Genomic DNA, 21040 nt, shown 5'->3' on the forward strand with positions numbered 1-21040 from the left:
ACACTCAGTGATTTACTGCATTTATTTTGATTTTCCCATGTTACAGAATAAAATTCAAACTGCCCAACAATCTCAGTTCATAAGACAGAGACACTGACATTGCAGAGCTATATACCAACATGTATTTCCTATCCCAAATCCACCATCCTACATTATGTTTATTTTAAAATATCCTGACTAGGTGTTCTGAACCCCAGGTCACCAGTTACTATAGTGGAAATAAATATATTGATAGAATTTATTACACATGCCTTACCTTGTCTGATGTAGTCCAAGGATCATGGAAGAACTGTTACTGTTCCATTGTCGCACAATTACATTAGTAATCTCATCATTCAAAATGCATAAGATTTGAACTAAACTCAGATCACATGTCAAAAGGCTCAAAAAGGCAAAACGGTTTAAAAATTGAATCACTACACCATCGTCTGCCGCAGCTTCCTTTTCCTGCTGGCCTGCATCCTTTTATTCACTACCTTCAAAGAAATGCAGTGCTGATCCAGGACTAATGCTAAATTCATATGGCAGAATGAAGCCCATTATCTAAAGTCATCTTGGACCAGTTCCCCTATCCTCAAAAGAGCCGAAATGGGTTTGAGAAACCAATAAGGGGCTCCTCAGGTTACAACCAAAGCGGAACACCAGAAGGTTCCTAGAATAACTCCTTCATAAATGGTCAATGAATCCTGACAATCCCCAAACCTCTTAGACATGAGATTTGCTAAAGGAATCATTTAGGGATATTTTTTTCAAGTGAAGAAACCCAAGGTGGATATTGTCTCCCTTCGGATCTTAGAAGAATCCCTGATGAACATATTTTTTCCAGTGTTGATTATTAGTCCACTTTATAGTGATATTCTCACAGTTTCCAGCCCACATCCCATTTACAGAAAATGTGTGTGTGTGTGTGTCTGGGAAACACATGAAGGCTTCTCTTCTCTAGTGGCATGCTATTACAGTATCATCAAATATCAGCAACTCACACCCAGTCTAAAACAGACCTCTGATGATGTTAACCTCAAGACCAAGTGTGTGCGTGCGTGTGTTTGTGTGTGTGTGTGTGTGTGTGTGTGTGTGTGTGAATGTGCACTTGCATGGGCATGTATTTATCTCTATATCTATGATGTGAGAACATTTGCAGAAGTAACAACCATTCTCACACTCAACGTCTACTTGTGTTTCAAGTGAAACTGCAGTACAGTATTCAACGTGCAAAGTGTTTCCTCACTGAACCACTGAAACATGAGATCTTATGTGCTATTCTGCTCCAACACTAAAAAAGACTATTGGTGATGCTCCGTTTTAAGGCAGAAAGATCAGACGTCCCATTAGCCTGTTGCTGTTGAGACCAATGGTGACATTAGAAATTACTGGATGTGTGGGTAGTGGGCCTAATTCATTGAGTTCACATGCACACCAACACCCCGATCACTGGGATATCAGCTTAAGGCAATATTGCAATTACAAGGTTTACATGGTTCAAAGTAATTCAAGTAATTCAATTTCTCTAACAGCTTGGTTTACATAGATTCATTTGAAAATCGGTCTATTGCTTTTCATTGCACCATGGAAGCTGAGAGCGGCTTGTATACAGTTTGTAAATGGATATAATTGAGTTACTGTATAGCTAATCTAACCAAGTTCCCCCAGGTTTCTTCCATTCCCTGAATAATTTTGATCAACCTGTTATTCCAGGCACTTACCAAAGTTATGCAATATAACATAACTGGGAGATTCAGACTGAAATATAATTCTGAGGAATAATGTGGGGACCCAATTCAATCTTCCTCCTGGCCCAGTCTTTGAAAAACCTCTGAGCTGTGTCGGACACATAGATCACTTTGTCATAAAAAAAATAGTTTTGAGCAGGATCCAGTTTTGGTTTCAGTCATACTTTGCCCTGCTGCAGGGAGAGTAGCAACTAGTGGCTCTGTGTCTTTAAAAACACTTACTGTCAGATAAAAAAAACACTGAGGTTGAGTTGTGAAATGCTACGAATTCCTCTTCTCATTTGCTTCCATGTATATGTGCAGTATCTGTGTGTCCGTAAGAGCCGCTGACACTTCTGATGCAAGTTGTGAACAAGATTGGTTCTTCTGTTCTGCAGCTCTGGCTCTTTGAACCCCTCCTGACCCTGGATGCTCCCTCCACCGACCAGAATGTTGAATTTTCTACTTCTAATGGTCTTTGGTGAGTAAACTGTGTGCTGCTTCTTAAAAAGGTTCAACACACAGCAGTCTGTATGACTCAAAATGATTGCACTGCAACAGTCACGACATTTTGTACACTTGACTTATTTTAGAAGCATAAATATTACGCTGTCCTTCAAAGGCAAACTAGCGTTAAATATTTTTTTGTGTATTAAGGTAAAACGTAATAACTAGGGGTTTAATTAACTCTATTGAATGCTCTTAAATGATGTACAGTCTACTTATGCATCATCATTTTTTTTCAGGACAGGAAAAGTGTTCTTTGGCTTTATATGGTAGCATAGCAAATCAACTAAAAATAAACAATTTAAAAATTATTATATCAGGAAAATGGCAGCGAAGTCTGAATGTGCTACATTTTTTCTTATTGTAAAGGGAAGTAGAAAGACAAGCAATTTACCAGGCAGCGGTACTACTACTACTACTAATAATAATAATAATAATAAGCACTTTTACAAAGTGCCACAAACCACTGCCTCCACTCCAAACAACTGCTCCACTCACGCAATATATTGCTGTTGTCAGATAAACCTTCTCCAAACTGCAACTTTTAAGGAAGTGAGAATACAGTCTTGGTTTTAGCTTGTCCACCATGCATTTTACAGGTTTCGCAAAGTTTTCATAAACCCAAGGGCCACAGAATTTCCTCAACCCACAGAAGAGCATATAATTGAAGTTTAAACATGAAAATCACCAAAATTGGAGTTAGAAGGTTTTCACCCAACAGCGACCGTCTGGGAGCGAGACAGAAAAAAAAACATCAAAATGACCAATGACTTGTTGCATGTACGTCTCCCATCAGTCATATTTCCCTTCATGATGAACCGTCTGATGAAGCAGAAATCCCATGTCAATAGTTTTTAAAAGGCTAGGGAGGATGGTATGTATGATGCATTTAAATAATGAGGAGAGGAGAGGAGTTTTGCAAATCTTTTAAAAACTCTGGTGAGTTGAATTCAGCACACTTCAGAATCAGAATCAGAATCAGAATCAGAATCAGAAATACTTTATTGATCCCCGAGGGGAAATTGGGTTACATTGCAGCTGCTCACATTGTAGAAGTGAATATATACAAGCGTAGAGAAATTATAAGAAATTATAAGAAAAATAGAAATACGAAAGTAAGAAATATGTAAAACATGTGCATTATACTACAATATATAACAGTGAGAATAAAAATAATAATAATAATATAGAAATAAGAGAAATAAGAATTCTGTACAATATGCATCATACTCCAATATATACATACACCAGTGTAAATAATTAAATAATTAATAAGTATTGCACATGTCTGATATGCAGCATTGTATCTCTGTGCTTTTCTCTCCTCTCTAGTCTCTTTTCTCCTGACCTCATCTTCACCTGCAGGTCAGTACATTCCCCTAAGTTAAGCATAAAAAAAGAAAGAAAAAAGATCTTGTGGTTTTATATTTAGATTCTAGCCAAAATATGGTATGTCTTCTGTGCCTGACAGATGGTGGTCAGATCAGACTAGTTGGTTCGACTCTATGCTCTGGAAGAGTTGAAATTTATTACAACAGCAGCTGGGGAACGGTCTGTGATGACAGCTGGGACCTGAAGGATGCGGAGGTGGTTTGCAGGCAGCTGGGCTGTGGGACGGCAGTGGATGCCCCTATGCGGGCCTACTTTGGTGCAGGATTTGACCCGATCTGGCTTGATGATGTGCACTGTTCAGGAAACGAAAGCTTTCTAACTGACTGCCCTCATAATGTATTTGGACGAGAAGACTGTGATCACCAAGAGGACGCTGGTGTCAACTGTTCAGGTGAGAAGCATTTTTGATCACTTATCTCAAATAAATTATCTCCTTTGTCTCTTGTATCGTTAATCAAACTCTTGATCATCCGAGGGACATTTGTTACAACTATATTACCCGGCCGCTGCTGCTTGTGTTGTTTAAGATACAGGAATTTAAAGTTACTCCACTTTTGCATGCTTTGTAAATCATACATGTAGATCACAATCGGTGAGAAGGCATTTTTACTTTACCTTGACAGATGTAATGTTTAAAAATAATGACCACGACTCCCCCAGCCAGGCTTTGTCAAGACACTGGAGACACAATTAAGTCCAAAGAGAAAGGAGTAGAACTTCCACACATTTCGATGCATGAAATTGCCATATTTATTGAATTCTCATTCATCAGAGATATTAGGACAATTAATATTCTCAAATCTGTTACTTTTCAGTCAAATACGTTCCCTTGGAAACAAGGTTGGTTTAGGAGTCATTGTGTTGAGTGGGTGGTTCTTCACATCCCAAAGAAAGTATCCCATGGGTCGGTTTACCAATCAGTCTTCCTACTTTGTATCTTATGTTTAAGAATTGAATCTCCAACTCATTTGACTCAGTTTGATCAAAATCATTGTCATCATCACATCACACTCTTTTTCGTTGGTACAGTTCAAATGGGATATTTTCCTTTAACTTGGAGACTTTTTTCATGGAGAGAAGTGTTCTCGTCTGTTGGTTATCTGAACATAGAAGTGTGCGGAAAACCATCCTCATCTGTGCTGATGTCCAAATCCAGGAAGTGTATCTTGTCTTTACTGTATTCACTTTTGTATTTGATTTTGTCTCTTTCACCTAGTGAAGCTGCAGCAGCCCAGCATCTCCCTGACGTCTCCTCCTGCTGGGCTGGTCAGGGGTCCTGAGGGTTCAGAGGTCACCAGGGGTCACAGCTTCGTCATCACCTGCTCCATTTCCCCCCAGTTTCCAGGAGGCGTCTTCTATCTCACTTTCTCTGGCTCCAACAGCATTTACAGCAAGTCAGCAGTCAACCACTCAGCCTCCTTTCACTTCCCTGTAGCAGAGCATGAACACCAGGGCAACTACAGCTGTGTATATGAAGTCGAAGTCTCTGGACAGAAATTCAATTCTACCGCGACAAAGCTGATGGCTGTCATCATTAAATGTAAGTGGGCAGAACTTAAACTTAAAGACCCCATGAAACAAAATCTTTACTTCCTGGATTTGATGCATTTCCTGTTGAAAAAGGATGTTGGGGCGGGACTTAATGCATTGCAAACAATGCAAGTCTAAACCAATGGAATATCAGTCAGGGAGAGAAAGGCAGTTTTATTTGATGGGAGGGGTGTGGAGGGGCGGGGCTGTTCAAAAATCTGTTGGTTTTATTGGTTAGAAATGTATATTTAGGCCTATTAGTGCAGCATGAGGTCACCATTAAAGATACTGTTTTCCAGGAAGTAAAAGTAATGGGAGTTAATTTCATGGGGACTATATTTTACAGTTAATATCTGAATGATACAAAATCGAAATCTCATACTTCACGTAAAAATATGAGCAGCGACAACAGTAGGGAACAGTAGGAGTATGGAGGCTGAACAAGGCTTAAGAATTAGGATTGTGACCAAAAGGTTGCTGGTTCAAAATACCTAGACTGACTGAGAAAATCTGGGTGGGGTGGATAATGAGCAATACTCTCCACTCCCACCATAACTATTTCCAAAGTGCCTTTGCACCACACTGCCCACAATGCCGGTTGATTTTCTTGAAAAAATATGGTATGGGAGCAATAAACAAAATTTTACAAACACACCCTAAAAAGGTCCCAAAAAAATGTTATTAAAAAGGGAATATTGATCAAAAACATAATTTACCATAATCTTTGCCTGTGTTTTCCCTCTTAGCGTCTTGGGTGCTGCTGGTCTCCATGGTGATAGCCGGCACCCTGCTGCTGCTGCTGGTCGTCTTGGTGGTCGTCTGTCTGGTCTGCAGGAGAAGACGACGAACCAAGCAGTGTACTCAGAGTAAAAGTTACTGAGTTACTTTTTTTAGAAAAGAGAACATTGTTAGCTGTGGACTTTTCCATGTGATTCTAACAGGAGGAGATGACAGAGTTCAAACTAGATTATTTTAATTGGAATAAAAAATAGGGGTAACACTTTATAATAACCATCATTAATAAATGGTAAATTGATAGTTAATTAAACTTTAGTTAATAGTTATTTTACTGTTAACAAACAATGAAATTATCATTAATAATGTTTACTAATTATTAGTAATGCTATAATTTATGTTATTTTATCATTTGTTTATAAATTATATATTGTATCATAGCTGATAAGAGACGGTAAAAAGGATAAAAAGCTATGATACAATATATAATTTATAAACAAATGATTTTATATTACACAAACGAATGATAAAATAACATAAATTATAGCATTACTAATAATTAGTAAACATTATGATGATCATTTCATTGTTTGTTAACAGTAAAATAACTATTAACTAAAGTTTAATTAACTATCAATTTACCATTTATTAATGATGGTTATTATAAAGTGTTACCAAAATAGGAATTACACGATAAAGTGCACAAACGAAATAAACCCAGATTCCTCTTCTCACGGTGAATGGATCCAGAATTTGTCAGTTTAAGTTGGTCCAGTTTCTGTTGCTTATGGAGAGACACAAAATTTGTACTCTGTAATGGATGGGATTTCAAATGTAGTGAAGTACAATACTTCAGTAAAAAGGCACTTAAAATGACTGACTGTTAAAAATACTCAAAAAAGTACTTCTCAAGGGCTACTCACTCAGTAACGTAAATGTAATCAGTTACTTCCACCATTGGTACTCACTATAGTAAATTATAGGAAAACACAAGTTGCTGCTGTTTTATTCTTCATCTTCGTCCTGTTCTCAAGAAGAGTTTGTCTTTCAGAGTGTGTAAGGAACTGTGTGAGAATTCATTTAATTTTGGTGACACATTGCACTTGATGCTTGTGTTTCAGTGGCCGTCAGATTCGAGAACCGATACGAAGGCAGAGATGAGGAAGAGGAGGAGGACTATGTGAACGTCGAGCCAGCAGACGCCAAGAGGGAGCAGTGGGAGCGAGCAGGAGGGGCAGAGGAAGAGGAGAGTGATGAAGATCACGATTATGAAGAAGCTGTGGAGGTCTATGTCACTGTAGAGGACGACAGAGAGGAAGAGGAGGAGGATGATTATATTCATGTGAAAGAAGAAATCAGTGATGATGATGATGATGATGATGATGATGATGATGATGATGAAAATGACTATGTGAATCTGGACCACCCTTTTGTTGAATCCATTGTGGACATTTATGATAAACAAGAGGACATTTATCAAAATATTTAGGTTGCCACTGGTAAAGATTCTTGAACTATTTATCCACTGTGAACAAAATTTGTCAAAAAATTATGTTGAACTTGTAGGGATACTTGGCTTGTATCCTTTTCTGTCCATATGTATTTTATTTAGTGGCATGGAAGGACAGTTAGGACTCAGGGGTGAAGGTCAGTAGTGGAAAGATATTTTACTTAAATAGAAGTAAAAGTACTGGTGTAAAAATCTACTGAAGTAAAAGTAAAAAGTGTCTCCTTTTAAATGAACTCAGAGTAAAAGTTACTGAGAGAACGTTGTTAGCTGTGTTATCTTTTCCATGTGATTTTAACAGGAGAGAGGACCGAGTTCAAACTATAATTATCTGGAAAATTTGGAAATTCCAAAGTAAAGCGAACAAAGTAAAGCCAGATTACCCCGACTGATCGTTCACTGTGAATCGCTCCACGCCTCCACCCATTTGTCAATTTACGTTGATCCAGTTTCTGTTGCTTATGGAGAGACACAAAATTTGTCTTCTGGATGGGATTTAAAATGTAGTGAAGGACAATACTTCAGTAAAAACATAGTTCAATCAGGAGAGACTAGGATGAATGCTCGAATGAAAAAGTTTATTCATGACATGAAACAAGATGTAAACTTTGGCGTAAACTCCTCCCATTCGTGAAGTTAGGAGTACATCCGGGTTAGACGTAAGAATTAGGATGTTCCCCCCGGGGAGTTCCTCTGGAGCCTGGACATTGGTGATGATGAGGAGGAGGAGGGACGAAGGTAAGCACAGCAACTGGGATGACAGCAGCATAGGGCATAGATCTGAGAGAAGGACAACAGCATAGTAGGTGACTTGTATATACTCCCGTCACTTAGACGATTGGCTCTTTGAAAAAGAGAGGGAAGTGACGGCTAACTCTGATTGGTTCTCTGGAAAAAGAGGGAAAGTGTTCACCAACTCTGATTGGGTAAAGGGAAAGCATGAATGAATGATAAGTAGTCTTCCTGATTGAAATTACGTAATACTTCACTTAAGTAAAAGTAAAATTAGTGACTGAGAAACTCAAAAAAAGTCCACAAAAAATCTACTCAATTACATTAATATGATAAAATGTAATTGCTTCCTTACACACTTGGTGCAGATGGGACATGTGGACAAAAGTACTCTCCCTATAAACTATCTAACTAAACAGCGAAAACCCAAGTGAGAACACTGACCAGCCAAGAGCCTGGGCCAGATCCATGTGGGGCCTTTTAAAATTTTGACTGGTGGTGAAAAAACACATGTGACTTGGTCTTTCTCCTGAAGGCTCTTAGGATATGAAATGACCTAATGACCTGCCTGAGGAGAAAAGGCTATTGATCTTTTTTCATTGCTGTTAAAAACTTCCTTCAATACTACTAGATCTGTGGACACTGTGGACACCTTTAAAAAGCAGCTCAAGACCCATTTGTTTAGACTTGCCTTTGTGTAATTTTCTATTTACTTTTGTTTTTATTGTTTGTTTATTTTTTTGTTCTGTTTTTATTGTGTTCTATGTTTGTATGTATGTTTATGCTTTATTTCCCTGAAGCACTTTGTGATGTCTCTGCTCTCGAAAGGTGCTATATAAATAAAGTTACTTACTTACTACTAATAATAGTAATACATATGTGAATGTGTTATCCAAGTGTGTGTGACTGTTTTATATAAAATAATCATTTTTTTTTTTGTTTTTTTTAAATACATGTGTTATGTTTAATTTACCTCAGATGTATCTTAAATTTTCTGAAATCCACAAAACTCAAAACTTTGTATGAAAGTCTAATACTGAATTCTTCACATCCTCCAGCATGGGAAAAAAAAAAGTTATTAATGGAGATAACATGAGCTATTGATATCTATCTATCTATCTATCTGTCTATCTATCTGTCTATCTATCTATCTATGTAGATGAATCAATGAAACAGAAACAAAGGTGATAAATACTTCAGGACTATCAATGCAGGTACAACTTTAATGATAGGAGGAAAAATGTAGCAGCGGTGTGAGATTTTAACTCCTTTACTAGATTGTAAAAAGCTCTTCATGCCGCCCTGTATTGAAGAAGAGTTGTGAATGAAGGAGAATGAGCAACACACCAGAGTCCGCGTGCGGGCGTGACGCAAATCTAACCGCCAGCTGGAGCTCAACCAATCAGTTCCCTGATTCATACTCCTGTTCAGTTGGTGGCGGTAATGCGCAAAAAAAGTTGTTTGCCTACTGCCATGAATAGCCAAAAAAAAAAAAAAACAAGTCATCTACACAAAGAGTCCATTCCTGTTTTCTGTTTTCTGTGGTCATTATGATTGAGTCTTTGCCTCAGGTTTTATTAACTAACTGAGGGTCCGCTCTAAAACAGGTGTATTATATTGAAATCTGTGATTGTTCTTTCTGAACCATTATTCTTATACACTACAATAGACCACCCAACTAATTAGGTTGCTTCTGAAGGTAACATTGTGTACCTAATTGAAATGAGGTTTGCCAAAGTGAAAGGGGTTGAATACTTTTGCAAACAGCATATTCAATTTTTCATTTTCTTAAAAAATATTTTGTGGTGTAAAACTCATGTTACTTACTAGAAAGTCATTAAAAGTATTATTGTTGTAAATTAAAATAGGCCCTATATATAGAAAAATATTAATGTATTAATTGTTATCCAGTGAAATTAATGATTTAGCAGGGGGGTTGAAGACTTTTGCAAGGCACTGTATGCATGTCACATTCTCATTAGGGGCTGAGCTAAAGGTCTGATCCTAGAATCGCCCCTGCCTCCCGGTATGGCTGGAACACTGCAGTGAGACACAGACTACAATGAAAATGCAAGAATCTAATAATCAAAACCAAAACACAGTAACACTTAACTAACATCTCTTAGTGGCGCCAAGATGTAATCTATGGTAAAGAAATGAAAGTTAATGCAGGGAATGTTTGGCTGTGTATGTTAATATAAGGCATCGGGCATCTCCGTGACAGTCTCCCTTCTCTTTCATCTAGGCTACAGGTTTAAGAGAGACAATATGGGCTACATGCAGGTAGCCTATATGCATAACTGTCTTTCTGTCTGATTGTTTTGTCTTTGTCATTGCTTTGAGAGTTTTTCTTCCAATCTTATCGTCACTTGATTTGCATTTACAGTAATGTGGAAGGAAAAGCTACATCAATGATGATTTGTCATGAGACGTTTTATTTTGTAAATCTAAGAGATAACAGAGAGGAAGTGTTAAAGTTAGCTTGACAATAGTGGTTAGACCGCACGTATCATCTTTTCTGATTGGGCGACGATACTGAAGCACCAACTGCTCCAACAAATGAACAAGTATAGTTTGACAAATTCAAACTTTCGTTTTTAAATTTCAGTGGAATGAATCGTAGCCTAATTGCCTCAGACGAATATAATTGGAAAAAGGAAATATGATATAAGCACTAAAGTAGAAGTAACCTAAAAGAACAGATTCCTGAAAAAAATGTGAGGAGGTTATGTAAACATGCTGCTCACATGTCTGGTGATTTCATCTTGCTAAAGATGTCATGGTTCCTGTATGTAAATGCTAGTAGATATTTTTGCTGCTTTATTATATACTAATTCAAGGCTGTAGGCTATAAAATACATTATGCTGTCAAAACCTGAGCATAAATGTGAGTTGCTGAATCAGTTTTCTCAAAATGGTGTTTTCAGGGAAAAACTGTGCCACTAGACCCCCAACCTAATTGCATTTATATTAAAATGTAGTAAGTAAAATGTAAGTTAAACACATATATCATCAAGTGTTTTTAAACAGAGCAGATCATTATTCCATGAGATTAGAAATGTAAAACTAAAAGGGGTTCAGCCTCCTTGGAGGATCTAAAAGCAGCCCAGGAAGAGTCAGAGGAAGGAAATGTTATGTTAAAATGTTATGTTGAAGCCAGGATTGTTACAGTTTGAAATTAAGAGGATAAATCATGTCACACACCATGAACATGTTGACACTTGTGTTGAGTCAAGCCTTACATTGCTATCCTTTTAAAAATAAGATAAATTATCAGCCTAAATTAGCCTATGTTGTTAGAATGGGATTCTCAGAAGAGAGTATGGAGAGACAGATTGTCTGCCCCATAGTGGCTGAAAGGCTCCAGTGAAAGGACTGAAAAGGACAAGTTTTATGTTGTGTTACTAATAAAACAGGTCATATTATTTCAGAAAATAGTAGGCCTATGAGTACATTTGTCCTGCATGTATTAATGGATGGAGGAGTGGCACATTATACTTTTAAGGCTCATCTTTCTGCTGAACCTGTTGCATAATTACATCAGCAACAGCTGAATAAAGTATCTATCTATCCATCTATCTATCCATCTATCTATCTATCTATCTATCTATCTATCTATCTCTCTACTGTCCTCAGCCTGTTGGTGGCGCTGTGGCTGCATCACAAGTTTCAGCACCACTGATTGTTTCTGGCCTGCTCGACTGTCTCCTTATCTCTCATCAGGAATAAAAAGTTGAAGGATTAAGGCAAGGTAACTTCTCTGGAAAATACATTTGGGACTATTTGCTTGATTAATTTGAGACAGATGGAGAGAACACAGCAGCCACATCAATAGATACTAAAACTATATCAAAGTAATTTAATTTGATGCAATCTCGTCTTAAGTGCTTCAAAACTGAATTGCTACTTTAATTTACCATTAAATCATATCCATCCAGTTTCGAGGTTTTAAATTTGGACAGTTGCTATAGGAGAGAAAGGAGAAAGGAGAAAAATTGCATTATTGTGGCATGTTTTGGACCAGACTTTTTTGCAGACTATCCTGCATTTTGCCATGATGGGACGGCAGTTTTTGTAGAAAGAAAGAAAGAAAGAAAGAAATAAAGAAATAAAGAAAGAAAAAAAAAAACAATATGTTGCCTAATGGACAAGACTGTGTAGGACTGCTATAATGTAATTGTAATGTAAGATAACTATGAAAAATGTCAACAGTGTTTTATCTACAGTAGAATATTTATTTGGACAGCACACATAGCCTATGTTTAAATTCTGTCAGATAGGCATGTTGGGGAAAAAAAATAAAAATAATATAGAGCAGTTGCAGTGCCATTGACTTGCATGGCGTTGGGCCAGGTTTGGTGTCTTTTTGGATCCTCTAGCGGACATTAGAGGAATTGTCGCTACGGCCACCTCAGTTTTGGCTTCAAAATTCACCCGTGGACTCAGCCGCTAAAGACAGACAGCAATCCGCCCAGGTGTAATGTCTCTTATCCACCACAGTCACTCGGTGGCGCTAATCAATATTGCCCGACGCTTAGCCTGTAGCGCTGAATCAGGTGACAATTAAATGTAAAGTAAGAAAATAGTTTTTATTTTTTTATTTTTGAAAAGTTTAGGCTAGCCTACTTGTTGATATTCCCTGGATGCTGTTACTTTCTTTTGTATTCTGCCACTTTCAATGGACACTGCTTGTTATGCACACTTTATCTAGGCTAAATCATTGAATGACAATCAAAACTGGTTTATAGATGTATGGAAATCTGTTTGATGCAGTTTTCTTAGTTTTAAACCTGAACTTACAACTTGTTCAAACCGATGTTGCATTTGATGACAATTTAATTAAACATTATGTAAATTAAATCTGTCCAATATTTTGTGGCATAGGTCTTATACTGGATTAACTGTATTAGGCTTTTATTTATGCAAAGAAACATGAAATGGTTGTTGCATGCAATATCTGTCAGTTTAAAAAAAAAAATGTATAATGAAAACATAGCCTGTTCTTCTGAATATAATTACAGTAATACAGGAGAGAGTAGACCATTCATCTATACTTATTTTTACAGCGAGAATAGACTCTGCAGCCCCGGTGGAGAGGTCGCATCGCGTCACTGATATTCTACTGTCCGTTTTCTCATTTTATTTTGAAGGCAAAAAAGCCCAACCGGAAATGCGATTGCTGGTAGCTTCTGCTAACTCGCCGCAACTAAAGTTCCGGGAAGGACTGCAGAGTTTGGCACCGCCCAGCTAAGGCGCTCTTTCCGTCCTCCTTTACGTCCGCAATGAAGGTGTATATAGTGAATGTTGCTAGACGTCTACATCAGTTTGTTCTACTTTTGAACTAAACGAATCAGCACCATGAGCGGAAGAGGCAAAGGCGGAAAGGGACTCGGTAAAGGAGGCGCCAAGCGGCACCGTAAAGTCCTCCGTGATAACATCCAGGGAATCACCAAGCCCGCGATCCGCCGTCTAGCTCGCCGCGGCGGGGTGAAGCGCATCTCCGGTCTGATCTACGAGGAGACCCGCGGTGTGTTGAAGGTCTTCCTGGAGAACGTCATCCGTGATGCCGTCACCTACACCGAGCACGCCAAGAGGAAGACCGTCACCGCCATGGATGTGGTCTATGCTCTCAAGAGGCAGGGCCGCACTCTCTACGGCTTCGGAGGTTAACGCCATTTACCGACCAACAAAACCACACAAAGGCTCTTTTAAGAGCCGCCCACATTTTACAAAGAATTCATTCCTGTTTTCTGGGTTATTAACTACGTTTTTTAACCACCAAACTGCCTACATAGCTTACATTAATTGAATATTTAACACTTAAACACGGCGGTACAACATGAATTACTTTTAAAATATGAGGTCATATATTAAATTGTGTAGGCAGGCATAGTTTCAATCTGCCCCAAACAGCGCTGCGTGATTCAAATGGCTTACACACTAACTCGAGAGGTCACGTTGTGGATTTAAAGTTGCTCTGCGCACTGCACATGATGGTGTTTGAATGCATCACCTCAGAGATCGATATTACATTTCTATTAATCGACCGAATCAGTTGAAAGCCATCGCATCATGTTGCAAAACAATACTGGATTCACAGCTTCGGTGAAAATACAATGCATGGCAGGATGCACACACAAAGTTCATTGGAAAAGCAGCTGATTAATGCAGGCCTACTTGTGCAAAAAATATCAAAAACATGTTTCCTAAATTGTGTTTATTTAGTTGTCTTTATACCACGACTGTCTGTATGTGCTGGCATAACTATTGCAGCTGCCCATATTACATTGTGTCTATTGTAGACTACGTGTATGATCCTGACATTGTGAATTGCAGGATGTATTTGCTATTTGCAAAGATGGTCCGTGAACCAGCACAGGGGATAATGGTGAAACATTAATAAGGAGAAAATATAGAGCAAAGGACGGAGGTTTTAAAACAGACTTGTATCAGTTTGTGAAATGCTCTGCATTTTTTTTTTGAAGATCAAATGGAGGGGAACAATAGTCTACTCGCGAGTCCGCGCGCGGGAAGTGAAAAAAAGACAAACACATTTTTGTAACACACGTCCAACCCAAAGAGGCGTTTATTCAGCCGCCATCTGGAGATCAACCAATCATATACAGGAAGCTGCGCAGTCGTAAAGCCGCCTCACAGTAAAGCGACAAAACTCAACCAATCGCAGGCGGGGAACCGCACAGTGCTATTTGCATAACTGCCTATAAAAGGAGTCGCTTTGTCAACGTGATTTTATTCGTTACTGTGAAGTACCGAGAAGTCATCATGCCTGAACCAGCGAAGTCAGCGCCCAAGAAAGGCTCCAAGAAAGCCGTGACCAAGACCGCCGGCAAGGGAGGCAAGAAGCGCAGAAAGACCAGGAAGGAGAGCTACGCCATCTACGTGTACAAGGTGCTGAAGCAGGTCCATCCCGACACCGGCATCTCGTCCAAGGCCATGGGCATCATGAACTCCTTCGTCAACGACATCTTCGAGCGCATCGCCGGTGAGGCGTCTCGCCTGGCTCACTACAACAAGCGCTCCACCATCACTTCCAGGGAGATACAGACCGCCGTGCGTCTCCTGCTTCCCGGTGAGCTGGCCAAGCACGCCGTGTCCGAGGGCACCAAGGCCGTCACCAAGTACACCAGCTCCAAGTAATCAGCTCGGCCTGCTGTCAACATCAACCCAACGGCTCTTTTAAGAGCCACACACTTTCTCTGGAAGGGCAAAGTCCAATTGCATATGATTGAATATATTGTCCAGATACCTTAACTAGCCTATTGGCACTAAGGAAACTAAGCACACCTGTATTCGCAACCTGGTATGAATGGTGGTCTTCCAAACGGCTACGTTCACTAATACAACTTCATCGATCACTTAACAGCTGCACATTCAGTAGCGTACCGTCACATTTATTCATATTCTGCTTCCACACATGTAACGGTTTTGTCAGCTCCATTATGCTTTTAGATATTAGGATAACTTCAGGTGTTGTACCGGTCACCATTCATGAGCGAAAGGTACAGTCACAATAAAAGCTCTCCTATAGCAGGATCAGTCATCCTCAGATAAATAAATGTTGCTGGAAAGACGTCATCGGTCCTCATTTCACTGAGGTCTCTGTCACACCCTGATTACTCCGATCACTATTCGGTAGTTTACTGTCTTGAATCAACATTAGCCAGATAAAAGGTGATATGGAATAATACACCAATGGTCAAACACTTCTTTTTTTTTCTTTTGCAATGGACCAAACAATTCCTCCTCACACAGTTTTCTTACACTGATGTTTTGCATTTACATTTGATGTTTTTAGCTCCGACTCAATTGTTTTAAATTTCAGGTACATCAGTGACATTTACAGTAATTTCCATTAAGTGATTAGTTAGATTTAGGTAGGTTGATCTTTGTAAAGTCCATGCTTTTGTGATGAAGGGCTGTATAAATAATCTTGACTTGACTTGACAGACACACAGCTTCCCCCACATCTGAGGAATGCGTATAACTGACATCTGCCGTATCTTATCTTATCTACAGTACCCTAAATGTTCAATAACATACATAAAAAACATATGATACAAAATGTGTAAATATTTTCGTTACCAGCATTTGCTTTCCTTATATTTTCGTAGATAAAGGCCTTGACAAGGTTGTGTTCAGTAGAACCTCCAAAATGGAAAGACATGTCAATTATATTTACTTGTGTTATGATGAATAAAAAACATTTTCAGATCTTATTAATCATGAACGAAGTCCTCAACAGAACAAAATAAATGGTCATAGCCACAGTGTCCATCTCTCATAGGGAGTCTCACGCCACAGCCACCGCCATCATGAGTGTGTTTGCTGATACCAAAATAGCTTCAGTTTAAATCAAAACGATTTTCAAGAGGTGATTATTTTTAGTCTTAATCTCTGGATAAACATCTCGGCCGGCTGTAAACGGGTTTTGGTGGGTATCTAATGCACTTTAAAGCATTTTAGGAGAGAAATGTCACCGAGCAGCGCTTCCCACGACGGTGCATAGGTGAGGTTTGGAGCCTCCCCGAACAAAATGCAGAAACCTTCAGCGCTCCACATGACTTCAGTATGAAGAGACACAAGTCTGCTATCGGGTCCATTCGCTGTTGGACTTCAGTATTTCTCCCGGATCTGTATTTTAGACATTTATCGATGAAGAGAAAACACAAGCTGCACGGCATTCCGCCTGCACAAAGGACGGTGGGCTGAGTGGAGTCTACACGGTTCTCATAGTGTGTTTAAGTCCCACCCCCTGCTCCGGCTCCACTACCAGTCTAGTCAGACTCCCGGTTTGGTGTGTATCTGAAGTAACGACAGAGAAGAGAATGGCAGAAGTCGCCCCAGCTCCAGCCGCCGCCCCGGCCAAAGCGGCCAAGAAGAAGGCTCCCAGGCCGAAGAAGGCCGGCCCCAGCGTCGGTGAGCTGATCGTTAAAGCCGTGTCCGCCTCCAAGGAGCGGAGCGGCGTGTCTCTGGCCGCCCTCAAGAAGAGCCTGGCTGCCGGAGGCTACGACGTGGACAAGAACAAGGCCCGCGTCAAGATCGCCGTCAAGAGCCTGGTGACCAAGGGCACTCTGCTCCAGACCAAGGGGACCGGGGCCTCCGGCTCCTTCAAGATCAACAAGAAGGCCGACCCCAAGCCCAAGAAGCCCGCTGCCAAGAAGGCCGCCCCGAAAGCCAAGAAGCCCGCTGCCAAGAAACCCGCCAAGAGCCCCAAGAAGAAGGCGGCAGCCAAGAAGCCCGCAGCCGCCAAGAAATCACCCAAGAAAGTCAAGAAGCCCGCAGCGGCCAAGAAGCCAGCCAAGAGCCCCAAGAAGGCCACCAAGAGTCCCAAGAAGGTGGCCAAAAAGCCCGCTGCTGCCAAGAAAGCACCAGCGAAGAAGGCTGCCAAGCCCAAGGTGGCCAAGAAGAAGGCAGCACCCAAGAAGAAGTAAACATACAAACAATACTTCATCCACAAAAGGCTCTTCTAAGAGCCACCCACAAGTTCAATCAAAGAGCTCCTGATTAATGCACTTGTGCGAAATAGAACAATACATTTACAAGTTTATTACTTCAAGTATTAATTAGCCTACTCAGTATTAACTCAGCTGTAGGCCAACAAGCTGCATTTTATCTAGCCTAGATGAGGTGAAATGACTCTGCTTCAATATTCATACGATCCATTCTTTGACACCATTTGCCCACAGTTCTGTTTCTGTAATCAGGTTACTTGCTGACCAACATTGTAAAAAGCATAAAACATAATATTAACTTAGTAACTCATTCACTACACCCCTTCTTCGATCAGATTGTAACTTAATAATCATAGTCAGATAAGTATTTGCATTTAGACTTTGATCATACATTTATTAGGCTACATTGGTTATTGTAATTATAAAAAAATAAAGATACATACAAAAGCAATTTCTTTAAAGATTATTTAAATACAAGAAATAAAGTATATACAGCAATTTATTGTACTGCTTTAGTGATACATTCAAGGAGGGAAAAAATTGCCAGAAAATATAGGCTATATGAAATTTGATTGCAGTTTTAGAAGAGGTTTACATGTTGTAGGCTCCATAATATGTACATGTATAGATGTAATCTATAGATTAAATATGAAAAAGAGTGACAGAACTTGCACTTTTGAGGAGAGGATTGTTTGGCTCTTAAAAGAGCCTTTGTGTTGTGAGGAGAGCAGCCGGTGTGTGAGGTTTACTTCTTGGCAGGCTTCTCGGTCTTCTTGGGCAGCAGCACCGCCTGGATGTTGGGCAGCACGCCGCCCTGAGCGATGGTGACTCCGCCCAGCAGCTTGTTGAGCTCCTCGTCGTTGCGGACGGCCAGCTGCAGGTGACGGGGGATGATGCGGGTCTTCTTGTTGTCGCGGGCAGCGTTTCCAGCCAACTCCAGGATCTCAGCGGTCAGGTACTCGAGGACAGCCGCCAGGTAGACGGGGGCGCCGGCACCGACACGCTGGGCATAGTTGCCTTTGCGCAGCAGCCTGTGGACACGGCCGACTGGGAACTGGAGCCCGGCACGGGACGAGCGGGTCTTTGCCTTGGCGCGAGCCTTTCCGCCAGTTTTGCCTCTGCCACTCATTGTAAAGTCGTCTTTCTAGAGCTGTGACTCAAAGAAAATGTGTTGCACAAGGGAAACCCTCGATTATATGTCCTTCGAGCGGACGGGGCGGTTCATGACCGTCCAATCAGAAAAGAGGCTGCAGGCAGAGAAGCAGCGGGCGGCTGAGTTTGAATTTTGGCGGACATTTAGAAAGGACTTTTCTCCAATAACCGCCGGAGATTTAGGCGGTGTTGCCCTGAAGGAGGAGCGGCTTGGCTACAGACCAATCAGAAACCGGTGCAGTGAAGCAGCGTCACCGTTACAGACCCAGCCCGGTGATTTAAGAGCAGCATTTCGCTCCAGTTCGTTACACTTTTTTTCCGTCGAGAGAAAGGAAAAGCAATGGCAAGAACCAAGCAAACCGCTCGCAAATCTACCGGAGGCAAAGCCCCCAGGAAGCAGCTGGCCACCAAGGCTGCCCGTAAGAGCGCCCCGGCCACCGGCGGCGTCAAGAAGCCTCACCGTTACCGGCCCGGTACCGTGGCGCTGAGAGAGATCCGTCGCTACCAGAAATCCACCGAGCTGCTCATCCGCAAGCTGCCCTTCCAGCGCCTGGTCCGAGAAATCGCTCAGGATTTCAAGACCGACCTGCGCTTCCAGAGCTCCGCTGTCATGGCTCTTCAGGAGGCCAGCGAGGCTTACCTGGTCGGCCTGTTTGAGGACACCAACCTGTGCGCCATCCACGCCAAGAGGGTCACCATCATGCCCAAGGACATACAGCTGGCCCGCCGCATCCGCGGAGAGCGAGCTTAAACCTTCTGCTGCTGCAGACACCGACACAAAACGGCTCTTTTAAGAGCCACCTCCATCTTCACTACCAAAGAGCTACTGTTCTTATGCTACTATATTTGCCTACAATTACATTTAGTCATCTTATTTCCGCCTTTAATGCTGTTAAACGACACAAATCTTGTTTCATTTACCAATTTCACTTGTCACCAAACACAAATCACCACAGATGATGCAGTTTTCTTTTAGCATTGATCAACCCATACACTCTTCTAGCTGTATGTTCAAATAGTTTGAGAAGGCACCCAAAGGAAATCGAGCAGGCAACAGACATTTTTGTCATCATTGTAGGCTATATTAGGCTGAACAATATTCAGTGTTATTTAAACGCTGTGTGGAGAAGATCAAATTCATGCACAGTACTCAGGGGTATCTTATTCCACAAAGCGGGATTGGCAAATTTGCCACATCTAACTCAGAATTCATTGAGAACCCCTGAACAACAGTAATGAATGTGTAACCGTAGTTTTGGTATCTGTGCAAAGTGAACTGGAGTCTTTGTATGAAAACAACAATTATTATTGTATTGCCATTACATTATTTGTCCTGTAGAGGGGATTGTTCAACTTGTCAGCATTTACTCTAGCTCTTTGATAAACTGCAGTATAGGCCTATTCTGTATGTTATGTACCACTACTTTTTACTGATATGAGCTGGGGTGTTTCTAACCTCCACATTCTCAAACAATACTTGCTGCATTTTTTTCTACTATAAACTCCCACAGAAGACAAGCTATGTAAGAACTTACTGCCACTGGATTTACGTCCTAATGACATCCTGGAAGTGTGAACCTCTGGTGCGTTACATGTGTTCCTAATGTAAGTGTATGCTACTGTTTTAGTACCATGCATACACACGTTAGTACTATGCTTATATCTGCTGTCTACTGTATGTATCATGTACTTGGTGAGATCTGGAATATCCTGAATGATGAAGAAAGAAAGAAACATTGACACAACACAATCAGGTTGTACTTCAGTGTCAGGCAGACACTCCACAGCAAATGCTCTGTAAAATCCTACTTACAGGACTAATACAGACTTGAAAGAACAGAAGGGGTTGTACGAATTCATCCATAAACACACCAGGTCTGAATACAAATCTCAAATGAAAATGAGAGGAAAAACAATCACCCTACAGTGGGAGGCAGTTACAGAGAAAACAAATGTCATTTGGATCACAAAATATTCAACATAGGCTTGTCAATTTAGCTACATCAATATTGTGCCATTGTTCTCTCATGTTCATACAGAACCTTTACAGAGATGCTACAAGGTTATTCATGTAAAGGGCTGCATGTATGAGAAGGGATTAAGGCTTGCCATGCCTCAGGTGTCACAACATTATAGATGTGTGCTTTTTCAAAGCCATTGAAGTCGGTAGACATGCTAACTGTGTAAGCACCCATGTTGTCAAAGAGAAGCCAGTCTCCCACTTGTAACTCAGGCAGGCTGCAGTCATCAGTAAGCTTGTCCATGCTGTCGCAGGTTGGACCCCAGAGGACAGACTGGTACCT

General features: G+C 40.6%; 6 protein-coding genes across 7 annotated transcripts; 5 read left to right on the forward strand and 1 right to left on the reverse strand.

The window, feature by feature from the left end:
• The first annotated feature begins 2113 nt into the window (after positions 1-2113).
• Positions 2114-8037, forward strand: LOC139662382 (uncharacterized). Of its 2 annotated transcripts, none has more exons than XM_071541062.1 (6): positions 2114-2190; positions 3549-3581; positions 3688-3999; positions 4825-5148; positions 5885-6010; positions 6995-8037. In XM_071541062.1, exons 1-6 carry the CDS (start codon positions 2139-2141, stop codon positions 7360-7362), a joined length of 1215 nt encoding a protein of 404 aa, XP_071397163.1. In that variant the 5' UTR covers positions 2114-2138; the 3' UTR covers positions 7363-8037. The 2 variants fall into 2 exon arrangements, with proteins under 2 accessions (XP_071397163.1, XP_071397164.1); XM_071541063.1 differs by having other exon boundaries at positions 5885-6004.
• A 5425-nt stretch (positions 8038-13462) lies between these two features.
• On the forward strand, positions 13463-13803 carry LOC139662396 (histone H4). The gene has a single exon (XM_071541078.1). The coding sequence runs from the start codon at positions 13471-13473 to the stop codon at positions 13780-13782; it is 312 nt and encodes a 103-aa protein (XP_071397179.1). The 5' UTR covers positions 13463-13470; the 3' UTR covers positions 13783-13803.
• A 1084-nt stretch (positions 13804-14887) lies between these two features.
• On the forward strand, positions 14888-15281 carry LOC139662401 (histone H2B 1/2). Its single transcript, XM_071541084.1, has one exon. It carries the CDS (start codon positions 14896-14898, stop codon positions 15268-15270), a length of 375 nt encoding a protein of 124 aa, XP_071397185.1. The 5' UTR covers positions 14888-14895; the 3' UTR covers positions 15271-15281.
• Positions 15282-16958: 1677 nt separating this feature from the next.
• LOC139662386 (histone H1-like) lies at positions 16959-17564 on the forward strand. Its single transcript, XM_071541066.1, has one exon. It carries the CDS (start codon positions 16959-16961, stop codon positions 17562-17564), a length of 606 nt encoding a protein of 201 aa, XP_071397167.1.
• Positions 17565-18306: 742 nt separating this feature from the next.
• Positions 18307-18714, reverse strand: LOC139662400 (histone H2A-like). The gene has a single exon (XM_071541083.1). The coding sequence runs from the start codon at positions 18712-18714 to the stop codon at positions 18331-18333; it is 384 nt and encodes a 127-aa protein (XP_071397184.1). The 3' UTR covers positions 18307-18330.
• Positions 18715-19077: 363 nt separating this feature from the next.
• LOC139662393 (histone H3) lies at positions 19078-19488 on the forward strand. The gene has a single exon (XM_071541074.1). The coding sequence runs from the start codon at positions 19078-19080 to the stop codon at positions 19486-19488; it is 411 nt and encodes a 136-aa protein (XP_071397175.1).
• The last annotated feature ends 1552 nt before the right edge of the window (positions 19489-21040 follow it).

This window comes from Centroberyx affinis, unplaced genomic scaffold (assembly GCF_046629955.1).
Source record: "Centroberyx affinis isolate AG114_WGS23_722 - 3 ecotype Tasmania unplaced genomic scaffold, CSIRO-AGI_Caff_v1 ptg003780l_1, whole genome shotgun sequence".
NCBI classification, from domain to species: Eukaryota; Metazoa; Chordata; class Actinopteri; order Beryciformes; family Berycidae; genus Centroberyx; species Centroberyx affinis.